Genomic DNA, 24,568 nt, shown 5'->3' with positions numbered 1-24,568 from the left:
GCCTGCTCCTGTCTGGCTTCTCAGGTGATTTTGGGAAATGGATATTTTGAATATGTTTCAATCTCTGCATAATCTAAAATTACTAAAGGTCAAAGAAGTAATAATTCTAATACATACTATTTTTCTAGAGGAAGACTCAATTAATTTGGTTTTTAATGGCTTTGACCTTTGTGATAGTTGTAGGGTGTTCTTCCACAAGTTCCAGATGTCTTCAAGGGAAGCTTTGGGCAATTTAGTGAGATAACAAAATATAAATCATGGGCATGGGTTGTTACCAGCTGAGGGCTATGAGCTGTCTCCAGGCCCTGTGAATCATCTGGCTTTTACCTTCAGCATGATTGTCCCTTGGCTTTCTGTAACATTTTGCTCCAGCCTTTCTGATTGAGACTGCAGGATGGGGGGGGGGGGGGGGGTAGGCTCTCAAAACTGCATTTCCACCCACTGCTTTGCTTTTGGAAGCTGAAGGGATGACCCACACACTGTCCTGGAAAATGGGCTGTCAAGTGAACTACATGCAGAAGTTACACTGTCCCCAGTTAAGAATGCTTGGGCCTGAATTTCCCAGGTTTATAGAAAAGAGAAGATGTTCCATAGCTCAAAAGTATGCTTTCTCCCTCCCATGCCTTGTCCTTTTGTCTGCTCACACCTGTGATCTGAGAGGACATTCCTCCTGCAGGTGATGGGAGGGAGCCTCCTTCACCTCCATGGGGCTCAGCAACAGAGCTCCATATTTATGGCCAGACCTCACACGGGGATTCCTGGGTCCCCCAGGAATTGGGTTAGGCTGCTGCCATCTCATTTCTCCATTTTTCCAGCATTCCCAGCCTCTTAGGCAAGCACCAGCTCTATTCACTTCCCTTTCTCAAGATCATTCAGGGTTTGGAGCTCAATGACAATATAGGACTGTCTTTTCCTAAACTCCTCATTTCAGTTGTTTTTTCCACAAAACTAATGGCTCCTGACCACATACATGTGCTGGGATTGTTGGTGTCAGGGACAAGTGAGGGGGAGATTTCCTCACTATTTCCCAGCTCTCTGGATCTCTACTGCTTTGAAAGCTGTGCCCATTCACAGTGCTGTTTCCTGAGCATCTCCCAGAATTTTGGAGAGAAAATCCACCATATGTAATTAAGGAAAGCATAATGACCACACTGGAAAGAATAAATAGGTGACTGATAATCTAGGCATTGCAATTAAAAATGCTCCCCTGGTAGCTTGTTTGGATATGATAACACCACCTTCTTTTGTTTTCAGGTGTGGCTCGATCTTTTGAAGCCTGTTATGAAACAGATTAGAAGTAAGTACTTCCTTGTTGACATTTCTTTCCTCAGTCTGAGAGTACTTGAATAAATTGGGACTCTGTTGGTTGCAATCTTTATGTTCTCAGCCTTCTGCACTGTGTTGCTGGAATTATTTTCTGATCCTAGCCTGTCCTTAAAAGATGTACCTGTGAAGTTGTGTCACATGAGCAGATGAACAGGCTGACCCCACGCCAAAGGAGGCTGGGGTTCAGTCAGTCACTGGGGGAGGCAGTGGGGGGAATGGAGGGAACAGCTTTGTGAAGAAAAAGAGTGCAGTAAGGGAAGGGCTAAAAGAATACACGGTGCTGGCTGGTAGTAACAGGAATCAGAACAGAAGGAGAACAACAGGAAGACTGTATTACTGGGAAGGAGCTGGCAGATGTATTACAGCTGAGTGGGGATTTCTGCAGAACCTGGGGTGTTTGGAGACCAAGAGGAGGAAAAAGTTGGGATGAGGGAAGCTACAGTGGGTGGTAGGAAAGAACAGGAAATCGTAAATAGCCACCAGCTCTGCAAAGAGTAGAAGTGAACAGGGAAGGTTCTGATTATTTTCTTTCTCTGTCAATGATCAGCCAAGTTCTTAATTTATGGAGCTTTGCCATTGCGATTCAGTTTTTCTAGGTGTTTTTCTGGTCATATTAGTGTGAGTGTATGGTCTGGCAGCTCCTCTCTCTCACAAGACAGGATGCATTGGTCCTTTTGTCACTGGTCATACTTGTAAGAATTGGAACGAATCTGCTGTTCTTAAAACAGAAATAGAAATTTGCTAGTGGTCTTCAAAAGTAGAGTGTATTTTAGCTCCCTCCTGTTCTGAAGCAAGGAAAGTAGATACACATATATTTTACTGTATCAACTGATGTAATTGCTAAAAACATACTTGGTTTTGGCAGAGTAGCCCTTGACCAAGTTACTGTTCTCTTTTATTATGTGTAAATTTTATTGGGCAGTTTCCAAATATCCTGCATACTAACAAAGGACACGAGGTTAGCATGTCTGTATGCACTGCAGGTGATGTGAATCACCCCTTGTACATCATTGTGCATATTTGGCCAGCATGTTATTGATGTTTGTTAACTTCCTTTGCCATTTTCCCTAGGACCGAAGCATGTTGTTGTAAAGTTTGTGGTAAAATTCTTCCCACCCGACCATGCTCAGCTGCAGGAGGAACTGACAAGGTTAGTAGCTGTGTGACTATTTCTTCTTGTTAAATCTCCCATGGACAGAGGGGAGAATATGGAATTTGAGATGTCTGGGTGAGGAGTGATGACTGCCTCTTACTTTTAGCTTGGTGTTATTTGTCCCAGCCTTGAATGCACCTGAAAAAACAAGCCCTAAGATTCAGCTGCAGTCTGTGCTGAGAGGTTCTGCAAAGTGCAGGAGTCCTTTGCATCCTTGGATGTGGAGTCCTGGGAGAGCTTTACTAACCCCAAGAAAAGTCAATTTGGCACCAGGGTTCTCTGTTTGGCATGATCAAGTAATGTATGGGCACCCTGAGGTGCCCCTCTGCCAAGGGACATGTGTGACTGTGCACCGCCATTTGGGAGAGAGCTGTTTTGTGGGAATTGCTGATTTGCAGCAGCATTGGACCCTGTCTGTATAACCAGCACAAATACCAAAGGTCTGCACAGGTGGAAGTGTGACTTTGGAGATGGAGAAATGCAAAGGAGAAGGAATAAAATGAAAAATAAGAATGTAGAGAAAGATACACACATGCAGACAGAGTACCTTAATACTAATGTTTAAATGCTTTTCAAAAACTTCATTTAAGCTTAGAATTTCATACTGTATTGGCACAAAAACTCCTAGTTCTCTGCGAGCAAATATGTATATGAGGGACCCGTTGAGGTTCTTTTTTTACTAGCAGGTCCTTCATTTATGGTCAGAAACATTGCTTTGTTGCAGTATTTCTTCATTGCAACTTTTCACTCTTTTTCTGGTCTACAATATTATTAGCTTTTAATTACATGTTTCCATTCTGATTCAGAATATTCGTGTTTATTTTTTATTTCCAATCTACTCAGAAGACAGAGTCCTCTTTTGCAGAGAACTCTGGTGTCCTTATGACTTGCTTTATAAAGAACAAGTCTACTTTTGTGATGTTCACTGTTTATCTTTGTAGTGTTTTTATTTTGGCAATAGAGCATTGGAATAGAAAAAAATAAATAATTGATATTACTTGATTGCCTGGAAAGAGAAAAGTAGAAATGTGGGGTGGGAAGAAGGATTATTTACTTGGCAAAGACTAAATGAAAGAGTGAAAAGAATAAAAGAATGAGTGAAAACTCACAACATTATTAATGACACATTTCTGTTTCTGAATAGACACTCTGCATATCTGTTTCTTACTATGTGAACTGAAAATTAATTTTTGGTGATCTCTGTATGTACCTGAAGATGTGTCTCTTAATCCCAATGACTTTTTTTTGTTAGATTTTAAATATGTATGCTAAGGGACTTGAATAGATATAGATGGCAGTGTGTAGGATGTGAAAGCATGTCCGTGGGGAACAGCTTCATCACTTGAAGAAGAAAAGACTCTAAAATTTTTGTGCTATATTCCTCCACCAGGGTGAACTTTGTATGGGTAGACAGATGTCTGCAGGTTTCAAAAGGATGTTAGGTATATCTGCTGTATTATTTCAGTACATACACACAAAGTACTTTTCTGTACTCCTCAAATCAGCTTGCCCTTTTCATTTCGTGCAGCTACATATTCTCATTCTGAAACTCACTGTTCAAATGACAGCTTTTGTCTAAATCTCTTAAAATCTAGTCTTATTAAAATTATTGAGATCCTAGTATGAGTTCTCCAGAGGAGCTGCAGTCTTTGGAAGGCTTGTTCAGGTGTGTCTCACCACTTCAGGTTTCGTACCAGCTAGCCTATTGCTAGCTCTTCTTTTTTGGGGGAAAAAATTGGATACTGAGTGGAACTAAGCCAATTTCTGTTGAAGCTAGAAAAAATTTAAAGGATTAAATAATGTCTTGGACTTCTGTTGTCTCTGCATTTAAGCTGGCAGTGTAGTATTGCCCTGCATGTCTGAAGTGGTTTGGAGGCAATGTTAGAAAGGGCTGGTACATGGACAGATATTAAGGGCACAAAGGTATCAGAGCTAGCTAGAGTAGTTTGATCAAGATTTTGTGCCTCATTCCCAAGTGAGTGCCAAGGTGGAAGTTTAGAGTTCACTTTGTATTCTGCAAAAAACAACTGATAACTCTCAATCGCTGGTTTATCTGTCATTTCTTCATGGTTAGAAGCAGCTGCATTATCTCTTGCTGAATACTGAATAGCTGTCACGTTTTCTAGCACTGTCAAATCTCATTGCTCTGGTTCCAAATGGAAGGAGGAAGAGAGAAAAAGAGAGATATCTTGGTTCTTCAAAGCAGCCACTATGCACAGCTCTAATGGCAGTAATACACTATCTGTTGTGTTTTATTTGCCCTATAACTTAAGTAATTCAGATCACTTCTGTAGATTCCAAAGTGTGAAGAGAAGGTGCAGTCAAAGCCAGAATTGGGATACTTTCCCCTCTTTCCCTCCTGCTTTGTGTGACTCTTTGTTCACTTTTATTTTGCAGGTACCTATTTGCATTGCAAGTGAAGCAGGACCTGGCAGAGGGAAGGCTAACATGTAATGATACCAGCACTGCCCTCCTAATCTCACATATAGTACAGTGTAAGTTCTCTTTTTTCTTCTTTCCAGATGGATAAAAAGGATGCTTGGTTGGACATGCTTTGCAGGTTTACCTGCTTGTAGCTGCTGTAGGGACAGGTTTAAGCCATATTGACAATTTATTGTAGCTCTGTGTAATGGCATTCAAATACAGATAATTTACTATTTCAAAAAAAGAAGAATTTCTGGTCACTGGATTTGAATTCCAAAGCATTTGATAGGCTGCCAAAGATCATTTAAAAAGTAGACTTTGTGGGCAGTGGCAAACACGTTGAATTCTACTGAAATACTGTTTTATTATACTTTGCATCATGTCAGTAGGGTATTCAAATTCCTGGAGATCTGTATGCTGTCTGGAGAATGTTCTAAATAAACATGCTTAGAATGCCAGACTAAATCACAGTCCTAAGAGGAAACTGATAGGGAAGAAAAGAAAACAATAGATTTGAAGCCTTTTTTTTTTTTTTTTAATTGCAAAGTATGCACAATAACACTGTCCAGTAGAATCATACATTAATTTTGTTCATGACATCAGAGCTTCTTTTGGCTTCCACATCACTTGAAAGACAGTATATGTTTTCCCTTTCAAGACTTTATGGATACTCATCTTGAAAATAACATTAGGAAAAACCACTTAACAGCAAGTATAATGGTTGTAATAGACATTGTTTTGCATGGTCCTTGTACAATTCCATATTGGGTACTTGCACTGAAATGCTATTGTATGAAAAATGCAGTCAGCAAAGACATTTGGAAGCTCTTTGGAGGTGAGCAGATAAATCTCATGGTTCTTTGCCATACTCTGTTGGAGTGTTAGGGCAGTTTCTCATCAATTGCTGTTGGAAAGGCAGGTATTTTATAGTTCTGTTTGCTGTGGTCATCATTGACCAGTGGGACTGAGTAGCAGTAAGGTGGTGTGAAATTCTGTAGTCCTCATACCATTTTAAATTGGAGTATTTGGGCAGCACAGACTTAAAAAAATAAAATCCTTGACTAGTGAGGTTCTTGTCTCTTCTTTTTTCCTGCTACAGTGTCCAGCAATCCAGCTGTATTTCTTTTCTCAGTTAAGCTAGTTCTAACTCTCTTTGATATCTGTGCACCAAAGAAAGATGTTGAGGCTCAGACACCCTAATGCATGTGTCTCTCTTCATTTGAGATATTGATTTATGATCATATTTGCTAGGAAACTCTCCTGGAAGTTTGCAGTTGGCCTTTTTATTTCTCTGTCTTGTGTCTCATGAACATTTTTCTGTGAAAATTTTCTCTGGTGAGAGTCCATAACTGTATCTTACTGGCATGGCTGTCTTTATTTATTTTGTCTCTAGCTTTTTTTTCAATAGCAAAATAAATATTATGTATTTGTCTGCAATAAAAATCAGAGCGAACAGATGATAAGAGTATGGTATCAAAAGGGAAAGATTGAGAATGCAGGTTAGTTATTGTATGTCTTACTAATGCTGTGCCAGTGAGTGGTTTCCATGGGGAATATCTGATTCCAGGAGGCCCATATATTATGTATGTAAGCTTATGTCAATGTTATATACTGTTACTTATCATAAAAATCACAATATGACAGCAAATAGGTTTCTGCTAAATTAGCATGTATATTACAGAATGATTTTTTTATTTGAAACATTCAATTTAAAACTGCCTCAAAAGCATTGTCGAAAGTGCTAGAAGTGAGAGGACATTTGGATACTGCAAACAATGCACTACAGTGAGTGTGTGAGGTATGAAGATGGACTGACCATGAGCCAGAGTGTGCCCAGGTTGCCAAGAAGGCCAGTGTCACCCTGGACAGTGTGGCCAGCAGGACCAGAGCTGTCAATGTCTGTCCCCCTGTACTCAGCATTGGTGAGGCCACACCTCGAATCCTGTGTCCAGTTTTGTGTCCCTCAGAAAGACATTCAGGTGCTAGAGTGGGTCCAGACAAGGGCAAGGAAGCTGGGGAAGGTTCTGGAGCAAAGGTCTTATTAGGAGTAGCTGAGGGAGCTGAGGTGGTTTAGCCTGGAGAAAAGGAGGATTGGGGAGGCCTTATTGTTCTCTACAATTGCCTGACAGGAGGTTGTAGCCAGGTGAAGGTCACCCTCTTCCCCAGGTAGCAAGTGACAGGACAAGAGGAAATGGCCTCAAGTTGTGCCAGGGAAGCTTTAGGTTGGATACTAGGAAAATTTTCTTCACGGAAATAAGAAATTTAAGCATTGGAATCGGCTTCTCCAGGAAGTGGTAGAGTCACCATCCCTGGAGGTAAAGAGATGTGTAGATGTGGCACTTGGGGTCATGGTTGCTGGTGGACTTGGCAGTGCTGGGTTAGCAGTTGGACTTGGTGGTCTTAGAGGTCATTTCCAAAGGAAGCAATTATATAATTCTGTCATAAGAGGAAAAGAGCTGAAATACAAAACATTAGATGTATCAGAAGTGCTAATGCAGGCAGAATACAGCATGGTGTAATGCACTGGCCAGGTAAGAGAAAAAATATCAGCAGTGTAAATATGTCTGGCTAAATCACATGAAAAGTTTTTTAAGAATAGTTATGCGTGAGGCTGACAATATTTGCAATATAATTTCCTCTCATTCTCGATGGAGTGCTACTAGAAAGTTATTCAAGGTGGAAAAGGAGAGTAAGTGGTAAATAAAAGCTTGTTGAGTACGAGGTCAGAGAGAACAAATTCAGAAGTAACTTGAAAGCCAGGAAAACAAATTTGATAAAGGATTAGCAGTTGAAAAATGATAACATTTTAAAAATAATGTAGAGTTAAAGAACTTGTCTTCTGTAGTGTTGACTCTGAAGAAAGCCCTACAGGAGGTGTGTTAAGCTCATCTGTGTACACGGACATAGGGGTTTTGAATTGCATTTTGAAGAGTCCAGGCCCATATTATTTGAGATGTTGCAAACTTGCAAACTTAGGTGGGCTTATAGCTTCATTAAAGAACAGAAACTTGCCATTTATTTGAGGTAGGATTAAAAACACACCCTGAAGATTTTTGAGACTGGGATGAGTAAAACTGGAAGCAGAGAGCCGTTTCTGAGATGGGGACCAATGGGACAGTTTTTAAAAAGGAAATTCTCAAAGGTTGTGTAGTATTTCTACCATTTTAAGGAATGATTGAGAGCAGATGGGGTGAATGAGGAGGTGTAAATCAGACAGTGTCAGTTTTCAACTCTTTTCCACCTCTGACCTTCAAAGTCAAAAATGTCATCGTGTGTCTGCAGGCAGTTTGGGTCAAAAAAACTACTGTTCTGTCATTCACAGATGCTTTGGTTCCTCATTTTCAGTGCCTGCACAGGCTATTGCTTCCCCTGTGCATTTAAGGTACATCTGATCCCAGATTGTCAGAAATACAGTGTTTTAAATGTGATCTGAAGCCTTTCCTTGTTCTGAACAGACTTAGTTTGAGCAGAACTGGATCAAGGGTTCATTTACATGGGTGAAGCAGGTGTATCTGAGCATGGGTCTGTCATATCCTGGGTCAGCTGTGCAACAACGTGTCTGACTGCATCCTGCTTTTAATTTTAAAATGCAGGGCACTGCATTTTAATTTCCCTGGCGTTACCAAGGTAGCAGCCTTTGTTGCAGCAATGTTGCTATTACTCCATCAGGTTTGCAGGCAGAAGCTGCTATGCCTGTTCAGTGAAAAAACTAATAGCAGGATTTTTCAGAGACATTCCAAGAATAGCAGGCAACAAGATAGTAATTTGGCACCCACAGATAGATTGCCTGCCCCTCACCCCCACACCTGCCAAAAAAAGGAAATTTCACTGAATGGACTGCAAAATGGAAGGTGGGTGTGCCATACTGTTGCACACACAGTGTTGAATAACTGCAGCAGATGGGAGCAGCTTTGAGGAGGAGGGAGACAGAATGTGTCTCAAACTGCTGCAGAATTAGAGGAAGACAAATGTTTCATAATCTCATGAGGTGGATTACAAGCTAGTGTTCAAACAAGCAAACAGAACCATCTTTCTGACTTTCTCTCAAAGGTTACCATGGGGAGCATGGGCCTGGAGAGGAAGATGGTGCTTGGCTGCTCCATGGAGAGGCACCTGAGCACCATGAGAGAGTGTGAGAGAGATGGATGAATTCTGCTCAGTTAGTGCTGCCCTCCCTGTTAGCCCTGCCCTTATCCCCCACGCAAGCCAAGGTAGCACTGATGGCTTCATCTCTTCAGCTGACATGCAACAACTTACTTAGTTGTGGTAGATGGGAGAAATCCTGGGGTTTCCTCTCACACATCAAATACTGACACAGCGGAGAAGAGAGTAATGTGTGGAAGATAATGTACTGGGAATCTGAATGCATGTATAAAACCATGGCACAGGTTGCAAGGAACTATGTTTGCTTCTCTGCCCTCCTCCCAGCTGTCAGGGGCTTCTGGATTGACCGGATTATTCAGATGTAATGTGGTGCTTTAACAGACTCCTCTTGAAATTCTCCACAGCTGAGATTGGGGATTTTGATGAAACCATAGATCGTGAACACTTAGCGAAGAACAAGTATATACCTCATCAAGAAGCACTAGAAGACAAAATCATGGAATTTCACCGTAACCACATGTAAGACTTTTTTGGTTTTGTTATTGGCCTTCTTTCCCTGTAGAGTAGTTCTAGTGGTAAGTATATGCTAGATCTGAAGTACAAAAGAGCTTTGGACCTCTGAGTTTCTCAAAGGTTGCTTCTCAAAAACTGTTAAAGCCTATGAACTTTCTGAAGGTTACTCCTGCCTTTTTCCCATCATCATAACAAGATGTTTAAAGCACAGTTGATTCGATATTCATTCAAGCGTGCTGTTATTTTACAGTCTATTTCATACAAAATGCTTTACTGCTGATTTTGTGCATGCAGGTATGATTGCAAATCACAACTGATCAGTCAGGCACTTCTGACAGTAGTCCTTTGGTTTCAAGGACACTGAATGTTGCATTTCAACCTTTCCATGCTGTATTTTGAGATAGGTTGAAGAAGGGGTGTAGTGATAGTTTTAGGAAAAGCATGGAGTATTTGCAGAATCATGGGAGAAGAGAATTCAAGATAATGGTGCAAATTGGTAACCTAATGTCTGGAGAAAAAAACCTGTACTAGCAAGATGGTGAACAGAAGTACCAATAAGGCTTAGAAAAGTATTTTTTTAGCTGTCAAGAACACTTCAAGATGTGAACAGTTTTATTTTTGAACTAGGTTGAGTAATACGTCAGTGTTAGTGATTTCTATGGCAGTCAAATCAAAGCTTTGCATAATTTCATCACAATTAATGATGATGATGCTTATCACAACATTTATGGTAAGGTTTTCATGCCTTCTGTTTTATTTCATTTTGGTATTACAATCACTTTTACAATGAATAGCATCATTACGTGCTTCCATTAATTATTTTTTTAGGAATATGGCATGTCTTCTAGTGGAAAAAACAAAGGGAGGTAGTAAATTCTGTTAGAGCTAATGGTTTAAAATCTATCTGTATCAGGTGTCTCAGAATTGGAGCAAAAATTTATAAATCAAAATTTATAATAGACTGTAAAATCTGTGTATTCTTTGATATTTGTTTAGAGTAAGTTGTTGTTCTAGCTGATAAAAGTCTGGGGATGTAGAAAAACCAAACAGACATTACACCTCTGACAGTTTTCAGTCTCTTTGATCAAATGTCTCTTTGTTCTCTGGAGGACCTCTTGATCTCTATTAAAAGGTGTGACAGGCTTGTGAGTGTTCTCTGTTTTCTTTCTCTAGGGGACAGACACCAGCAGAGTCTGACTTCCAGCTGTTGGAGATTGCCCGTCGGCTGGAGATGTACGGGATACGCCTGCACCCAGCCAAGGACAGGGAGGGGACAAAAATCAACCTGGCTGTTGCCAACACAGGCATTCTGGTGTTTCAGGTTAGAGCATGATTTTGTACTTCATAAGGCAGAGAGATTTCTGACAGTAGTAAGAATTCAGGAACTCAGCCAGGTCTACAAGTATTCAGTTGGGAAAATGCAGGAACTTCCAAAATTTTTCTAAAAATTATCTTAAACCTATTACAGCTGCATTGGGCCCTTTGCTTCCAGGGACTCGTACCTTATGTAAATGCACAGTGTGGAGCTCCATCTGCATCCACAATGTGCTGTTCAAGATGCAGACTGAGCTGTGGCTCACAATTTGCAGGTTGGTCATGCTGAATGTTCCTACGTGTAGGAGCAGGTAGGTCTTGCAGGCCTGGTGCACATTAAATGGTTTAGAAGCAGAGACAAGTAAAACAACAGACAGCTGGAGTCCATGCAGAAGGATGAAGGCAGTAAATATAAGCTCTCTGTAGTGTTACTTCTTCAAAGTTTTTACAGTTTTCTTGACCAGCCTTGGCCATTGTATCTTTGCTGAGTCCATGGATCTTACCTCTTTCCTTTAAAGATACAAACTGTTTTCCTTCTATTTTTTTCCTCTCCTTTCCTACTGCAGTCACTCTAGTACATATTCATGAAGCATCATTAGTAAATTTGTCAAATTCTCATTCTGCAGTTCCTCTTACGTAAATAACAAATTTGGCTTTTACAATTGTGAAGCTACAGGTAGTCAGCTGGTGTCAGCTGCTTTCACTTTAGATGCTTACCTGACTCTGTGCTAAAAACAGTAAGTAAGCTGTTCTTTAAAATATCCCTTTTTACAATTGTCAAAAAGACTATTCATTTTAACTGTTTTACTATAATTAAAATACTAGTGTTTTCAGCCTTACAAAGTACTTTGAGTCCTTTCATAAGGAAAATAACAGCAACAAACAAGCCCAGAAGTGTCTGACCCAAATACTCCAAGATTTAAAAATACCCAACCAAGCAAACAGCCAAAAAAAGGCAGCAAATTAAAAAGATCCCTGATCAACTAATTGAGTTGGTAGTAGAACCCCAAAACTGAAGCGTAGGTTGAAACATGAGAACACTAGGACATTGTTAGAAATGCACATAACTCAAGCAAATGTATGTTCAGGCCCTTCCCCTGCTCCCCCACAGCATTTTCATCAGCTGAATTAATGAACTGCCAAGCCTTGTAAATTAAGGCTGTCTTCAAGGTGAAGGTGTGTGTCCACAGGGAGCAGCACGGACCTCAGAGTCCCAGCACGCAGCTGAGATCCTGCTGTGAAGTGTAGCTGCAGGTTGATGGCCCAAGGCTTGATTTGACAAGGTCTGAAGTCATGTCTACTAGCCTAATGTGTTTGGGACTTAAACAGTTTTGTTTTGTTTTTCAAGTTTCTGAAAAGCTTGGAAATTTTACTGGGTGAAGCTCCAATGCGTAAAAGGAAGTCGGGCTCTGACCTGCTGGAGTCTGCTCAGCAATTGGAGTCTGTCAGTAGGCTTAGGGCTTCCTTCAACCACTTCATAGGTCAAGAGCTAAGTTCTTATTTTTATTTTGGTTGTAACTGATAGAAATTGAAATACGAGGATCTCATTAGAATGGCCCCAATGAAAATAAAAGTTCACTTACAAATGGCATAAGCTGTAGTCAGACTTACTTTAAAGTCTGCCATTTATTTAGAAATCAGTGTCAGTGCTGCTGATTATTTTAAGGAGATTAATTATGTGATTCTTAGACAGCTGGTTGACTTAGCAGAGATCATTACACTGTCATTACTCCTACAGCTGTCTGGTGGTGGTGCCCAAATCAATGTGGGTTTCTGCTTTTAGCAATCCTGTAGTAGTTCTCTGAAACTTCTGTGCTGTGTTCTAGGAATGTTTGCATTGAAGTCTTCATTGAACAAACTGCTTTAGTGAATATTTTAACGTAGCACCTCCAATACCTGCTGACATAGATTAAAAATGAAACATCTGGAGGGTAGGGGCTAATGATGTAGTGGCTGGGAGTTGGAGTATTATAAAGATAATTTCCTTCTTGCTGTTTGCTTATGGTATTGGTTGCGTTTTCCCAGAAAATCATTTTGTGGCTCTTCAGAGACAGATAATTTGTTTGAATTGCTTTTGCTTCTGATGGTCCTTATAAAAGCTCAAAATATGCAGTGTTTTGTACTTCCAATACAAAACCTGCAGTTGCTTTTTTTTCCCCCAGATTTAAGCAGTATTTAAAGAGATATTTATTTTGCCCTGCAGACATAAAAAGAGGGAGAAAATCTACTTCATCAAAGTGAGGTGATGTGTCTGGATTCCCTGCATTCTCTGTCACTGGTGGAAATAGAGTGAGGCACCTTTGGAAGGTGATTTAGTCCACAGAAAATCTTGAGTCTGCATAGTAGCACAAGATAGCAAAATCTGGTCCACCCTGTCTTATGCAATAATACTGGGTTGGATATTTCCACAGAAACTAGTCCTGTATTGCAAGAGTTTAACCCTAAGGGCCTGCCTTCAGTCATTGCACCAGATGTTTATGGTTTGCATTATCAGAGGATGAGTTATAAGAATTTCATCATTTCAAGTTAAGTGAACAGATGATTAATTTATGACAAGCTTCTTTAGTGGTTTAGATTTTTCCATTCGGATCTGGAATGATTAAACCCAGCTGGCTTTGTTCTCTGTAGGGTCACACCAAGATCAATGCCTTCAACTGGGCTAAGGTTCGGAAGCTGAGCTTCAAGAGGAAACGTTTTCTTATCAAACTACGGCCTGATGTGAATGTAAGTCCTTGGCAGGAGTTGATGAACTTGACAGAAGGTTATTTGGTAAATTTCTACTCACAGATCACACGTGGTTTTTATCAGCTCATGAATATTTTAATTGCTTATGTTCACTGTTGGTGTTGTGCACATCAGCCTGGCATCTCAGGTGAGCAGTCCTGGCAAAGGACATGTGAGCTGAGTCGATCATAATAGAATGTCCCAGAGTCATCTTCTGGTTGCAGCTCTGGTACTATATCATCAATTCTTAAGGTATAGCATGTAATCAACTTCTTCTCATTAACATTCAAACCACTGCTTTATCTCTGTCATATTTGCCAATGAAAGGAAGTTTGAGCAATAGCTTTGATACTGACAGGCAGACCGGCAACGTCTCAATGTTAGAAGGATAGGGCCTGTTAAGCCTGAAAGCCAGTAAGTTGGGAAGAAGCTTTTGGGGTTTTTTTTCTTTATTCTTTTTTCTTTTTTTTAGCATAGCTCCTAATTTGTCAATGCATTTCTCTAATCTATGTTGCTGCCCAGCTTACATTGCAAATGCTATCCCAATTTTCAGAGTTCATTCCAGGACACCCTGGAATTCCTTATGGCCAGTCGAGATTTTTGCAAGTCTTTCTGGAAGATCTGTGTGGAGCATCATGCCTTTTTCAGGCTTTTTGAGGAACCTAAACCAAAGCCTAAACCTGTTCTTTTTTCTAGAGGTTCTTCATTTAGGTTCAGGTAAGACATGCATTCTTTCCACCTTTGTTGCCTCTCCATTTCAAAATCACATCCATAATGGTCTAGGATTAAACCTGTTATTTTCAGTTCACCTTTTTTACCTTGTATTTTGCTCCCTTATATTTTCCCTTGCATCTTCTCAGCCAGAATTGTGCAAAGAACACTGTAGGGGAAAATCCTGCATTAATTTTGTAGCAGCTGTTGCAAAGTAGCTTTCTGAAGGTAAGATAGAAAGTGTATAGGGTTTGGCTGGTTTTGCACAAGAAAATTCACCTGTGTCCTCAGTAACTCTAGCTAGCAATTTTTTGGGGATTCTTTGAATCCTCTGCTCCTAGGATGGGATCTTTCCTATGTATCAGAGTAGAGATTGTTGCATGTGCCTGTGATAAACCCATATTTGTGTAGTTCAAAGCAATGGCTTTATGCTCACAAAGGATTTATGTGACATGACCATCTCTGCTAAGACCAGGTATACCTGTGATATTGTTAGACCTGTAGGAAAGCTTTCAATAGTTGAGTTATTGTTTTGGGGTTTTTTTTTCATTACACTGGCAGAAGCATTATTGTAGATATTGCATTGTGTATGCTGGGGGAAATCCTTTTATTCATACAGTTTATTTTGTTTGTGAAGCTGATACAAGCTGTACAGCCAGAAGCGCTCTTTGCTGAGATGAGTGATGCACTCTAGATGCCTTGCATAAGAACACAGTGTATATACAGCCACTCTGACTCTCTTTACACTTTGTTTGCTGCCTGCAAAGTAAATTAACATGGAAGGACCTATGTTGGGTAAACAAACTATAATGTGTTAAGTTTCTGCCTAGAGTAAATGAAGAACTGTAGATGCATTCAACTTACCTCAGGCTTTGGAAAGAAGGTTTTGGCTACATCCTCCACTCCCTGTGATCTGTGTTACTACATTCAATAACCTTTTCCAGTCCCTGAAAGCCTCTAATGAATTGGAAGAATTTGGCTCTCAGTTGAGCATTCTTGAGGTGTGGGTTTCCTGTGCTGCTTTCAGTTTGCTTTGGAGTTTATAGATTTGCACAATAGACAGTGCTGGGCTTTCTCACTACCTCACGCCCTGTTGCAGAAGGGTAGAAAGGGATTTCCAGCCTACATCTCTGCAAAAAGGTGTGTTTTATAGTAGCAACCAAGGAATGAAGTAGATGTCAGGGGTTTTATCTTGTTTCCAGGGTTTACTAATATCAGATAAGGCTGGTATTTGACTAAAAAGGATTCAATAATATATTAATTCATTAAAGGAAAGCTTAACCCCTGCTTCACTTTCCATTGTAGTGGCTTCCCAGTAATCTAGTACCCTGTAGGGTCCAAAAAGCTGAATTGAAGCAGTTCTGAAATGGCTTCAAAAAGTAGCTCCATAGCAAAAAAAAAGAGGCAAGTAACATGCAAAATGGTAAAACTCTGTGTGTATCTGACCAGGTCCCCTTCTGTATGATCTTAACATGAGTTTCTGCTGATAGTGCCAAATACTTTTCTGGTTGCTGTGACTTAATATGCAAGCCAAATACAAAGTTATGATGACCAGGTGTTATATTGCATTAAGTTCTTTAACTCTGGTTTTCTTCCAGTGGTCGGACCCAGAAGCAAGTTCTTGATTATGTTAAGGAAGGAGGGCACAAAAAAGTGCAGTTTGAAAGGTGAGAGGAAATAAATTTATTATGCCAAATGTTAAATTCAAGAAAAGTCGCGATTTCCAGTTAGTTATAGTCTGAGATCTTGGCACCAGTCCAAGAAAAAAATTCCTTCTCTGCTGGTTTGACTGTTTATCACATGTGTAATATCCCGTGGTCCTGCATGTTTTGGCTAAAGTTTCATAACTTATAGTTCACTTAAAATCAGTAGTCTTCAATCTGTTTTTCAGCAATGAACATCCTGCTATCACAGGTAACTTTCTCCCAGTTTGATTTGCACCCTCTTTGTTGGGATGTGGTTAATGTGTGTGAACAGACATATTCAGCTCAGAGTAAAACTGAACATAAGAAAAAGTCCAGCCAAGCTCAAGGGAAACTGAAAGTCTTCTAGCTTGCCAGAGCAGTTCTGTCTGAACTCATCATGCTCATGGTGAGCTGAAAGTAATGGCCAAAATGCCACAAAGACCATGCCAGTAGCTCATTGCTTATGATTCATGCTTACCTGGTAGACCATTTTTGCTTCAGTGCTTCTCCCTTTTCTTACAGTGGTATGTTTGCAACACACAGCACATTAAAGTTTTACAGAAAGGAGGAATGTTAATCTGTTTTGAAGCAAAATTTTATGAAAGCTGTTATTCAAAGGTTTTGTTTTAAAAGCATGTCTATTGATTCCTGTTTGTAGAAAAAAAAAACTGAAATAGCTCTTTATGTGATTTTCCTTTTATCTCCAGGAAACACAGCAAGATTCATTCCATCAGGAGTCTGACTGCACAGCCTTCAGAACAGCATACAGAGGTGCCAAAACAAGTCAGTGATGTTGATGAAACCCTGGAAATGAAATCCTTTGAAACATTTCTTGTTAGATTACTCTCCACTGATTGCTGTTTTAAAACCCTAGGAGCATAGTTTTCTGCTTGCTTACCATTTAGCTGGGAGCTAAGGAGCCCTGGGTGTCATAAGCTTTAGGTTCTGCTGAGTGAAACAGCATTGCTTTCAGACAAGCAGACAAATATAAATAGTGAGCTTGTCTGAGCTGTACTAATGACCACCTGAAAAATTGCAACCCTCAGTGTTGCTGCCAGGGTCCTTGGTTGTAGCTGGCTATTGCATCTGGGGAAAGTGTAATTACTTTTCTTTGCTGAGAGGTCTTGGTTGCCCATTTCGAGGTGTTAGGTTAGTGTTAACCAGGTATTAACCAGGGAAGAGAACAATTATTTCCTCAGAAAAATTGCACCTTTGGCCTTCTAAGCCATTACCTCTGGCAGATACCATATGTATTTATCTCGTGCTGATAGCTGCTGTGTGCTGAGAGTTCACAAGTCCAAAAGCCCAGTCAGTAGTGGTGAGGCTGCAGCAGCTGCAGGTTCCCAGTGGGGCTGAGCATGTATTCACTCTAGGCACCCACGTGAATGCACACATACAGAGCATGAACTCATGGCCACACATGTAAACACAGAAAACAGCACTCTCACAAGCACAGACAGTGCCAATGGCCTCACCCTCTTCCACTCTTCGGCTCTGGTTTCTCCATTTGCTGGCATTCCAAACACACACAACATATGGGCTGATGGCTCTCCTGGGACAGCCTCTAGAGGAGACAGGTCAGGAAGCTTCATTTTCCTGACTTGGTTGTTGTGGTTTCTCCACTTGCCAGTGTTTTCTGTGAAGATGAACCTTTGATCACATAACCTTATGTTAGGTAGAGTTTAAAATGTCAGGAGTAAGCTACTAGGTTAGTGCATTTAAGAATGTAAACCTTCACCTTCTATGCATCACTTCCACTTGATATTCACAGGCTCTCTCCTTTCTGCAAATTTTTTAGGAACTTTAGAGAATTTTGTTATAGATGGAGCCCATTTCAAATAGCTGGTAGTATTTTAATGTTGCTCAGGTAGATGGAGCATGGCTGCTGGGCAGATGTCTGCAGAAAAGCCAGTGTATGAGCCAGTGGCAGCTATGCTCCAGGGAGTGAATTTAGGGTGCTCAAAAGCCCACACTTGACTTTTTTAGTGTGTCTAAGTAGGCTATGCAGAATTTGGTTTATGTTTTTATCTTTTCCTCCAGGTTCTCAGAGTAGTGTGCACTGGTTGATGTTTTTAGAGTGTTAGTGGCTGCCTTAGAGCATGGAAACTCCTCAAATACCCCTTTTTACATTATCACTGCACTGTATGCCTTCTTTTCCCTTGTTTAGCCTATGATTTTTTTCTGTTCTTCCAGATCAGAAACTTTTTTTTTTTTTTTTAATTCCAGTTAGTTTTTAGGCTTGGGTTACCTCTTTTCTTTCCAAGAGACTCCTGTGTTGCTGCAGATGTGAAGTTCTGGTGTGTAATTACATGCAGCCTTTTCCCTCTGGCTCCCATCCCTCCCAAACCTCTCCCCTCCCACCCTCCCTCCCCTTTTGTCCTTCCCTTTGTGTCCCCCTTGCCCTCCCTCTCTTTTCTTTCCAGACTGCTAGAGCTTATGGAGACAGCAATGATGCTGCAGCAGTGCAGAGCTGCCGGCAAGGGAAGGAGTTGAAATCTTCAACAGAAGACACTGGACAGCACAAGAGCCCTTCCTTGAAGAAGAGTCCAAAGGAAGGCAGAAAGGTGGATGGAGCAGTGGTCTCAGCAGTGGAGGAAGAAGAGGAGCCTGCTAAGGATAGGATGCAGCAGAACAGACCTCAATCACAGCAGCCAAGCACAGGTCCAGCTTCCAGGGCTGCTCATGGCAGCAGCACCTCCATTCCTTTCATTGACTGCAGTGATGTAGATAGCGAGTATGATCTCCTCAGAGGACAAATAACCCGGTCATATTCCCAAACAAATGACAATTATGAGGGTGATTTGACCAGTGGTGCCTATATTCACTACAGAGACGAAAATCGCAATAGACCTAGATATAGGGACTCCTCAGCTTCTCTAAAGTCTTCCCAGTATGTCTCTGAAGAGTACCTTGATGATAACACAGCTAATCTCTCCTTCTACACGGGGGGAAGCCCCAGGATGCCAAGGCATAGCTCTCTGGTTGATGAAATGTTCCGAGGGCCGGGAAGCCGTAGCCCGCTGGCCACTCCATTGCCTCCCAGCAGCAAAGAGTCCAGCCCTAACATGAGCCTGAGTAGAACTGGCTCTCAGGGCTATGTCTCAGAAAATGGGCACGACTGCAGGGTGAGGACTGGGGAGGAGGACAGCCATGCCACTAACTGCCATGGCTATTGCAGATATTCTCCAGGTTCTCGGCCTCGAGCACAGAAAACCCATAATCTGTGCAATAAGTCAGTTACAGATCCGTTTATCCTGAGCCAGGTATCCTCAACCCCTGGGCAGGAGTATAGATCAGAGAGATACTGCAAAGGAGGTGGGGTGGCTAAGATGTCTTCTCCAGAAGGCAAGATGATGGCCAATGGTATGGCAGCTGGGGCACAGTCAAAGCAGAGCCCAGTGATGCAGTCGCTGCGTGCCAGTGGCATGATGGATCACATGGCTGCCATCCAGATGATGGAGGGCTCCACCAGCAGTGGGACAGAATCCAGTGATTCTGACTCAGAAGTCATTAATCCCTTCACTCACCCCCTGGTGTTTGGGAACCCCGTTGTGCTGAGCTCCTCTCCCATGCCTAGAAATAAGTACTCCTTTGGAAGCCTTCAGCTGGATGAGGAGGTAGAGGAGGAGGTGTCTGTTGGCCTCAGTGATGAAGATGGAGTGCAGGTCTTCAGCTGTTAGGCACCAGTGTGTGTGAGACCAGGGGATGCTGTGGTTGCTCAGCAGTGTGGTTGCATCTCCTGGGGCTCATGATGAGTGGCTGGTGATAATTTCAAGTGCATGGGCTATTTCAGACCTTATTGTTGTACAGGCCAGCCAGAGGGAAAGGATGCTAGAACACAATAATGAGTCTGAGTGATGCTTAACAGTTTGCATCTCCTCTGAAAGGCAGGAGGAGAGGAAAGTAATTACTGATTTAGGTACCTCTCTAAGACTTAATAACACTCTCCTCTTCTTTGTGTGAAGTCTTGTTTTAGATACATGTTGTAGCTGCTTTGATATTTGACTAGTTATTTTGACAAAACAAACAATCAAATCGAGTTGGTACATTGTGCTCTTTTATATGTCTGTAACAATCTTCTTCTCTCCATATAAGGAGAGCAACTTCTGAGTGCCTCAACAGAGTTAGGAGAAAAAAAAAAATTGCAGCCAAATGCAGGCAGCTTGATATTCAAGACCCGGACTTGTTGAAATCTTGAAATATGCTGGAATTTTTTTTCATAGCAAGAATGTGTCTGATCTACTCTTCTTTATAACTCATTTTGTAATCTGATGAACTGAGGGTACATATCAGGCATGTATAAAATTTCAGTATTGTCTTTTTCTTCAGTGGGTTAAACAGGGTGATTTGATGATGGAGATTTTGAAACGCCAAACTCTTCCTTGGGCAAGAAAAAGAACAGGATGAAAGATACATTTCAAGTGAAAAAGACTTTGATCAAAACAGCTCTAATGAAGAGTGATATGAGTATTACTTGCAAGGCAATCCTTTCTATCCTTTATCAGTTAAATATAAAGATATATTGCAAGAATTTTTTTAATTGCTTATACTTTCAGTGAAATTATTATAGAGACATCCAAGTTCTGTGGTGGTTGTTTTGGAGATGGTGGCTGTTTTATTTTTTGCTTTGATCACAAAAAATCTTTATCTGTGCAGGATCAAATTATTCTGTCATAGCCTACTTTTTTAGTAGTGCCACCTCAGAAATTTTTCATCCCCTGACAAGAGAATGATGGGAGTAACTGTGCTCCAGGGTGATGGTCTTCTGTTCTATCCATAGAGTGGATATGGGCAGAAGGACATAGAGACTAATTCTGTGTATACTTCCTTTTCACAGGCTAGAACTATTGAGAATTAGGGTATCCTAATAAAATCTGATGTTAGTTTCTCCATGTTAAGAAAGAAAATCCAGATGAAAGGTCCTCTTTATGGAAACTGTTCTACAGTTAGCAGTGCTGGGAGACAAGGTGTGCTCTTTATAATTGGCCTTATTTTTAACTTTTATATATTTTTCTTGTGGAAGAATGAAAATAAATCCCAGAATTTTAACTGATGAACAACAGCATTGACTGAACTGCAGGTCACTCTCAGTGATCTGCATCATACAGTTCATGCATGCAGCAATGATTAATCCATTCACATAAGTACTGATGAAAAAGTTAAAGGACTTTGTAAATTTAGACAATATAAAAATTTTCAAGATTGTTTTTACAGAAATTATAAAATAAGAAGTCTTTTTAATTTTTCTAATGCCTTGGTCTATGCACACTTTAACAAAGTTTAATCTGAATGAAGGATATTTAAAAATATACGTATTATATACCTAGTAGTTAGACATGTGTTGTTATATACTGTTTTGAAAGTACAATATATCTTTGTGTAAATATAAGTATTAACTCTCTCACCTCCTTTAGAGTGTTGGTTTTCTTAGAGATTAGATACCTCATTCTTGAACAGGCATCATTTAAAGCATCTCTTTAGATACTGATATTCTGGGGACAGGGAATACTCTCATTTATTCCTGTAGTTAAAAGCATGAGTCTACAAACAGTGAGATTGATAATTAGGGAGAAGCTTGCTTGTATATGATTCTAAAAGAGGATGGTTTGTGTTTTGGATTTAGAATAGCTGTAAAATAATTGCCTTGAAGTTCACAATATATAAGGTGAAATATAAGTAGTTGAAGCTCGCATCAGCAAATAGTGTGAGCATGGGGGAGTGGGTGCATGACTCTTCTTTTGATTTATTTTTTATTGCCTGTGCAGGAAAAGTATCAGTAGGTATAAAGTAAAGTAATAGCAGTTTGGACAGATGAATTAATTGCTTCATTTGCCAGTAAAATTAGAGTTCAGGTAATGGATTTTCCACAAAAGGATTTACAGTCAGTTCTGCTACTTTAAAAAGATTTCACATTCACTTTGGATTTAAATGAATATAAAATTTTATAAGTAGTGTTTGCTATTTTGCATCCTTTCTGATACTGTTTCCAGGCCTGATTCTTCTCTCATATGCCTACAAAGACATTGAATTTTAAACTTTTTAAGAACAGACCCACTGGGTAGCTGGAGTTAGCCTAGTTGCTAATAAAGTATCTCAACAGCTTTTCTTTTCCCACTTCAATATTATCCTCAGAAATGCAATATGAGGAGTTTTCTGTCTTCTGGCATTTTTTCAGCTTTGAATGGTGAAGTAGTTGTTGTTTCAACACATGGAATTCTTCCAGTTAAAAGAAGTAAAGTTTATAAATGACATAGGAAATAATTTCATTTAGATTAATTACTTCTGCAGCATTCTAATGCCAGTGAAGCTCCGTTCAATATCAGCAGACAAGATTGTAATTAAAGCAGTCTGTGGGCCAAATTCCTCCACCAGACATGTGGTTCATGTCTGAGCCCTTGGCAAGAATGGTGAAGTGAGACAGGAGTTTTAAACTTATATTTTTAAATAGGATCAGGCCCCTTAGAGTTCATCTGGGAATTTGTTTCTGTGGGACAATCAAAAGGACCTTGCAGAAAAAGAGCAGAAACCTTTAGGGCAAGATTGCAAATGAGATGAGGTGGGGGAATTCTTGCCCTGGCTCACAAAGTGCTCATGGCAAGAGGAGCTTGTCAGTTCTAGTTTGTTGTTTATTTATTTATTAATCTGAATACACTTATTAACAAACATTTATTAATCTGAATACACAGGACAACAGCAGTGATCTAAGCATACCTTTGTCTCAAGTATAGCAGGTAGTTACAGACAGAGTAACTACCAGATTCTCCCACCAATTCCAGTAGATTTTAGAATGTGGCTGATGGTAGTTTTGATTCACCATTCTAAAATTTTTATTGTCAATAATGGACTTTTCTGTCCCAAACTCACCAAGTGCCCAGATATCCTTAGGCAGCTGGTACAGATGAGGTCGCTGAGTCCCGGTGAGATTGAGCATCTATGTCAAGTCTGAACTGTATAGTCCTGCATCACCCATCTCCTGTCTTTCCAGAGGATGTGGAAGAAGCCTCTTGTTGAGTTGATGAATTCAGCTTTGTCCATGTAGTTGGGTAAATATGGAGGCGAGTTGCAAAAGCAGTTAGGGGTTTGTCCGTAATAATGTGCAGATCTAGGTAATCTCTGGATAAAAGACCCTCATTTTAATTAAATTAATTCTTTGCTATTCCAACTACTTAACCACAATCAGCCATCCTCTACAATGGCAGTGGAAGGGTCATGTCAGACAATTTTGAGGTTTCTCCTATTCAGCAGCAGCTCAAATTTGTGATCTCCTCTTGGGATCTTCTGGAATTTTTTTTTTTTTCATGACAGCCTTTCCTAGAATCTAGTTTTCCTCAGTGACCCAGGATATGAAATCTGTCAATAAATAGATGAAGGAAAGATGGAGAGTGGCAAGTTGTTGTAGGAGCCAAGAACTACATAGGATATTCCAGGTATGGAGCTTTGGATAATTGATATCTGAATGGCCTAGACTGCACTGTTTACTGTTTAAGTCCATATCCCCTAGCAAACATACTCCTTGTATAAGGCAGAGAGGAGTGTTCTCTGAAGATGATTTACACCAAATGCTGCTATGCCACCCATGGCTTATAGCCTGCCTAACAGGCACAACCCAACTAACCATTGCAGTGCACACTGAATACAAGTTATATCAAGAAAAACTAAAGAGAAATTCTCATAGGTAAAAAATGTCAACATGTGACTGAAAGTTTTTAGGTTTGCTCCATTCTCATTTACCTTATGTGAGCTATACAGAGCTAGTTATAGGCATATGAGCATAATGAAAGAATTGCATATCAATAGTTTAAAAAATCGTATCAGTCTATTAGTTTTCTTCAAGATTAAAGGGCATGCAAAACTAGAAAGAATTTGCTCCGCAGAGCAGCATTGGTAATGTTGAATGTAATTAGCAGAACCCAGTAAAGAGTGAAAAACCAATGTTTTGTGAATTAGTTCTCTAAATGGGGCTAGCATTACTTGACCAGACTGCTTCGGGACCTGTATTTTCTCCCCTGAATATTTGTAGGACAGGTTTTTGTTTGCAGTGAGGCTTTTATTAGTTGAAGCAGCTCTGTTCATTCTGAAGCAAGGGCATTCATGCCAGAAGTTCCTGTTCTGACCTCTCTACCTGTACATGCAAGTACTTGATGGTGACCAGAGAAAGTCAAATAGAAAATGGATGAGACAGATCTAAAAGCTCTTTATGAGCCCCTTTCTTTTCTTCACTAAGAAGCAGAGATGTTTTAAATTCTGTCCTCTTCAGTCCATGATAAGCACACAAACACAGAGTCTCTGTAATCACTAGAAGTTTCTTCTGGGGAGCTCCAGGAAGACAAGGTAAAGAAGAAGAAGAATAAAAAACATCTTAAGCACACAAAAAAATATCTGGCCCTATTTATTTGCAGTTCCCTTTGGCATAATGTGCTTTCCACTCTTTTTGTGAGTTCCAAGTCCCTGTAGAAAGAGCAAGAATTATGTTGATCAGTTGAACTGATGAAGCAGACCCAATTTTGAATTTCAGTAAAACCAGTGATTCAAATCTTATTGGTGTGATCTACATGCAGTTAGCATGAAGTGTGGTTATTTCTGGAACAGTTCTTTAACAGAAAAAAGGATGCCT

At 40.3% G+C, this 24,568-nt stretch overlaps 1 protein-coding gene across 6 annotated transcripts in view; it reads left to right on the top strand.

Annotated features, from left to right (window-relative positions):
- The window catches only part of FARP1 (FERM, ARH/RhoGEF and pleckstrin domain protein 1), a 202,810-nt gene that overhangs the window by 136,650 nt on the left and 41,592 nt on the right, over positions 1-24,568 (top strand). For 4 of the 6 annotated variants that reach the window (XM_064712405.1, XM_064712411.1, XM_064712393.1 and 1 more), the window contains 10 exons: positions 1,255-1,297; positions 2,398-2,476; positions 4,877-4,974; positions 9,412-9,526; positions 10,694-10,841; positions 13,463-13,558; positions 14,112-14,275; positions 15,868-15,936; positions 16,662-16,737; positions 18,378-18,615. In XM_064712405.1, coding sequence (XP_064568475.1) covers positions 1,255-1,297; positions 2,398-2,476; positions 4,877-4,974; positions 9,412-9,526; positions 10,694-10,841; positions 13,463-13,558; positions 14,112-14,275; positions 15,868-15,936; positions 16,662-16,737; positions 18,378-18,615 — 1,126 coding nt within the window. The remainder of the gene's footprint in view (positions 1-1,254; positions 1,298-2,397; positions 2,477-4,876; positions 4,975-9,411; positions 9,527-10,693; positions 10,842-13,462; positions 13,559-14,111; positions 14,276-15,867; positions 15,937-16,661; positions 16,738-18,377; positions 18,616-24,568) is intronic. The other 2 variants (XM_064712416.1, XM_064712421.1) reach the window with 1 other exon arrangement.

This window comes from Zonotrichia leucophrys, chromosome 1, assembly GCF_028769735.1.
Source record: "Zonotrichia leucophrys gambelii isolate GWCS_2022_RI chromosome 1, RI_Zleu_2.0, whole genome shotgun sequence".
In the NCBI taxonomy this organism is placed as follows: Eukaryota; Metazoa; Chordata; class Aves; order Passeriformes; family Passerellidae; genus Zonotrichia; species Zonotrichia leucophrys.
This window is presented reverse-complemented; position numbering and strand designations above follow the sequence as displayed.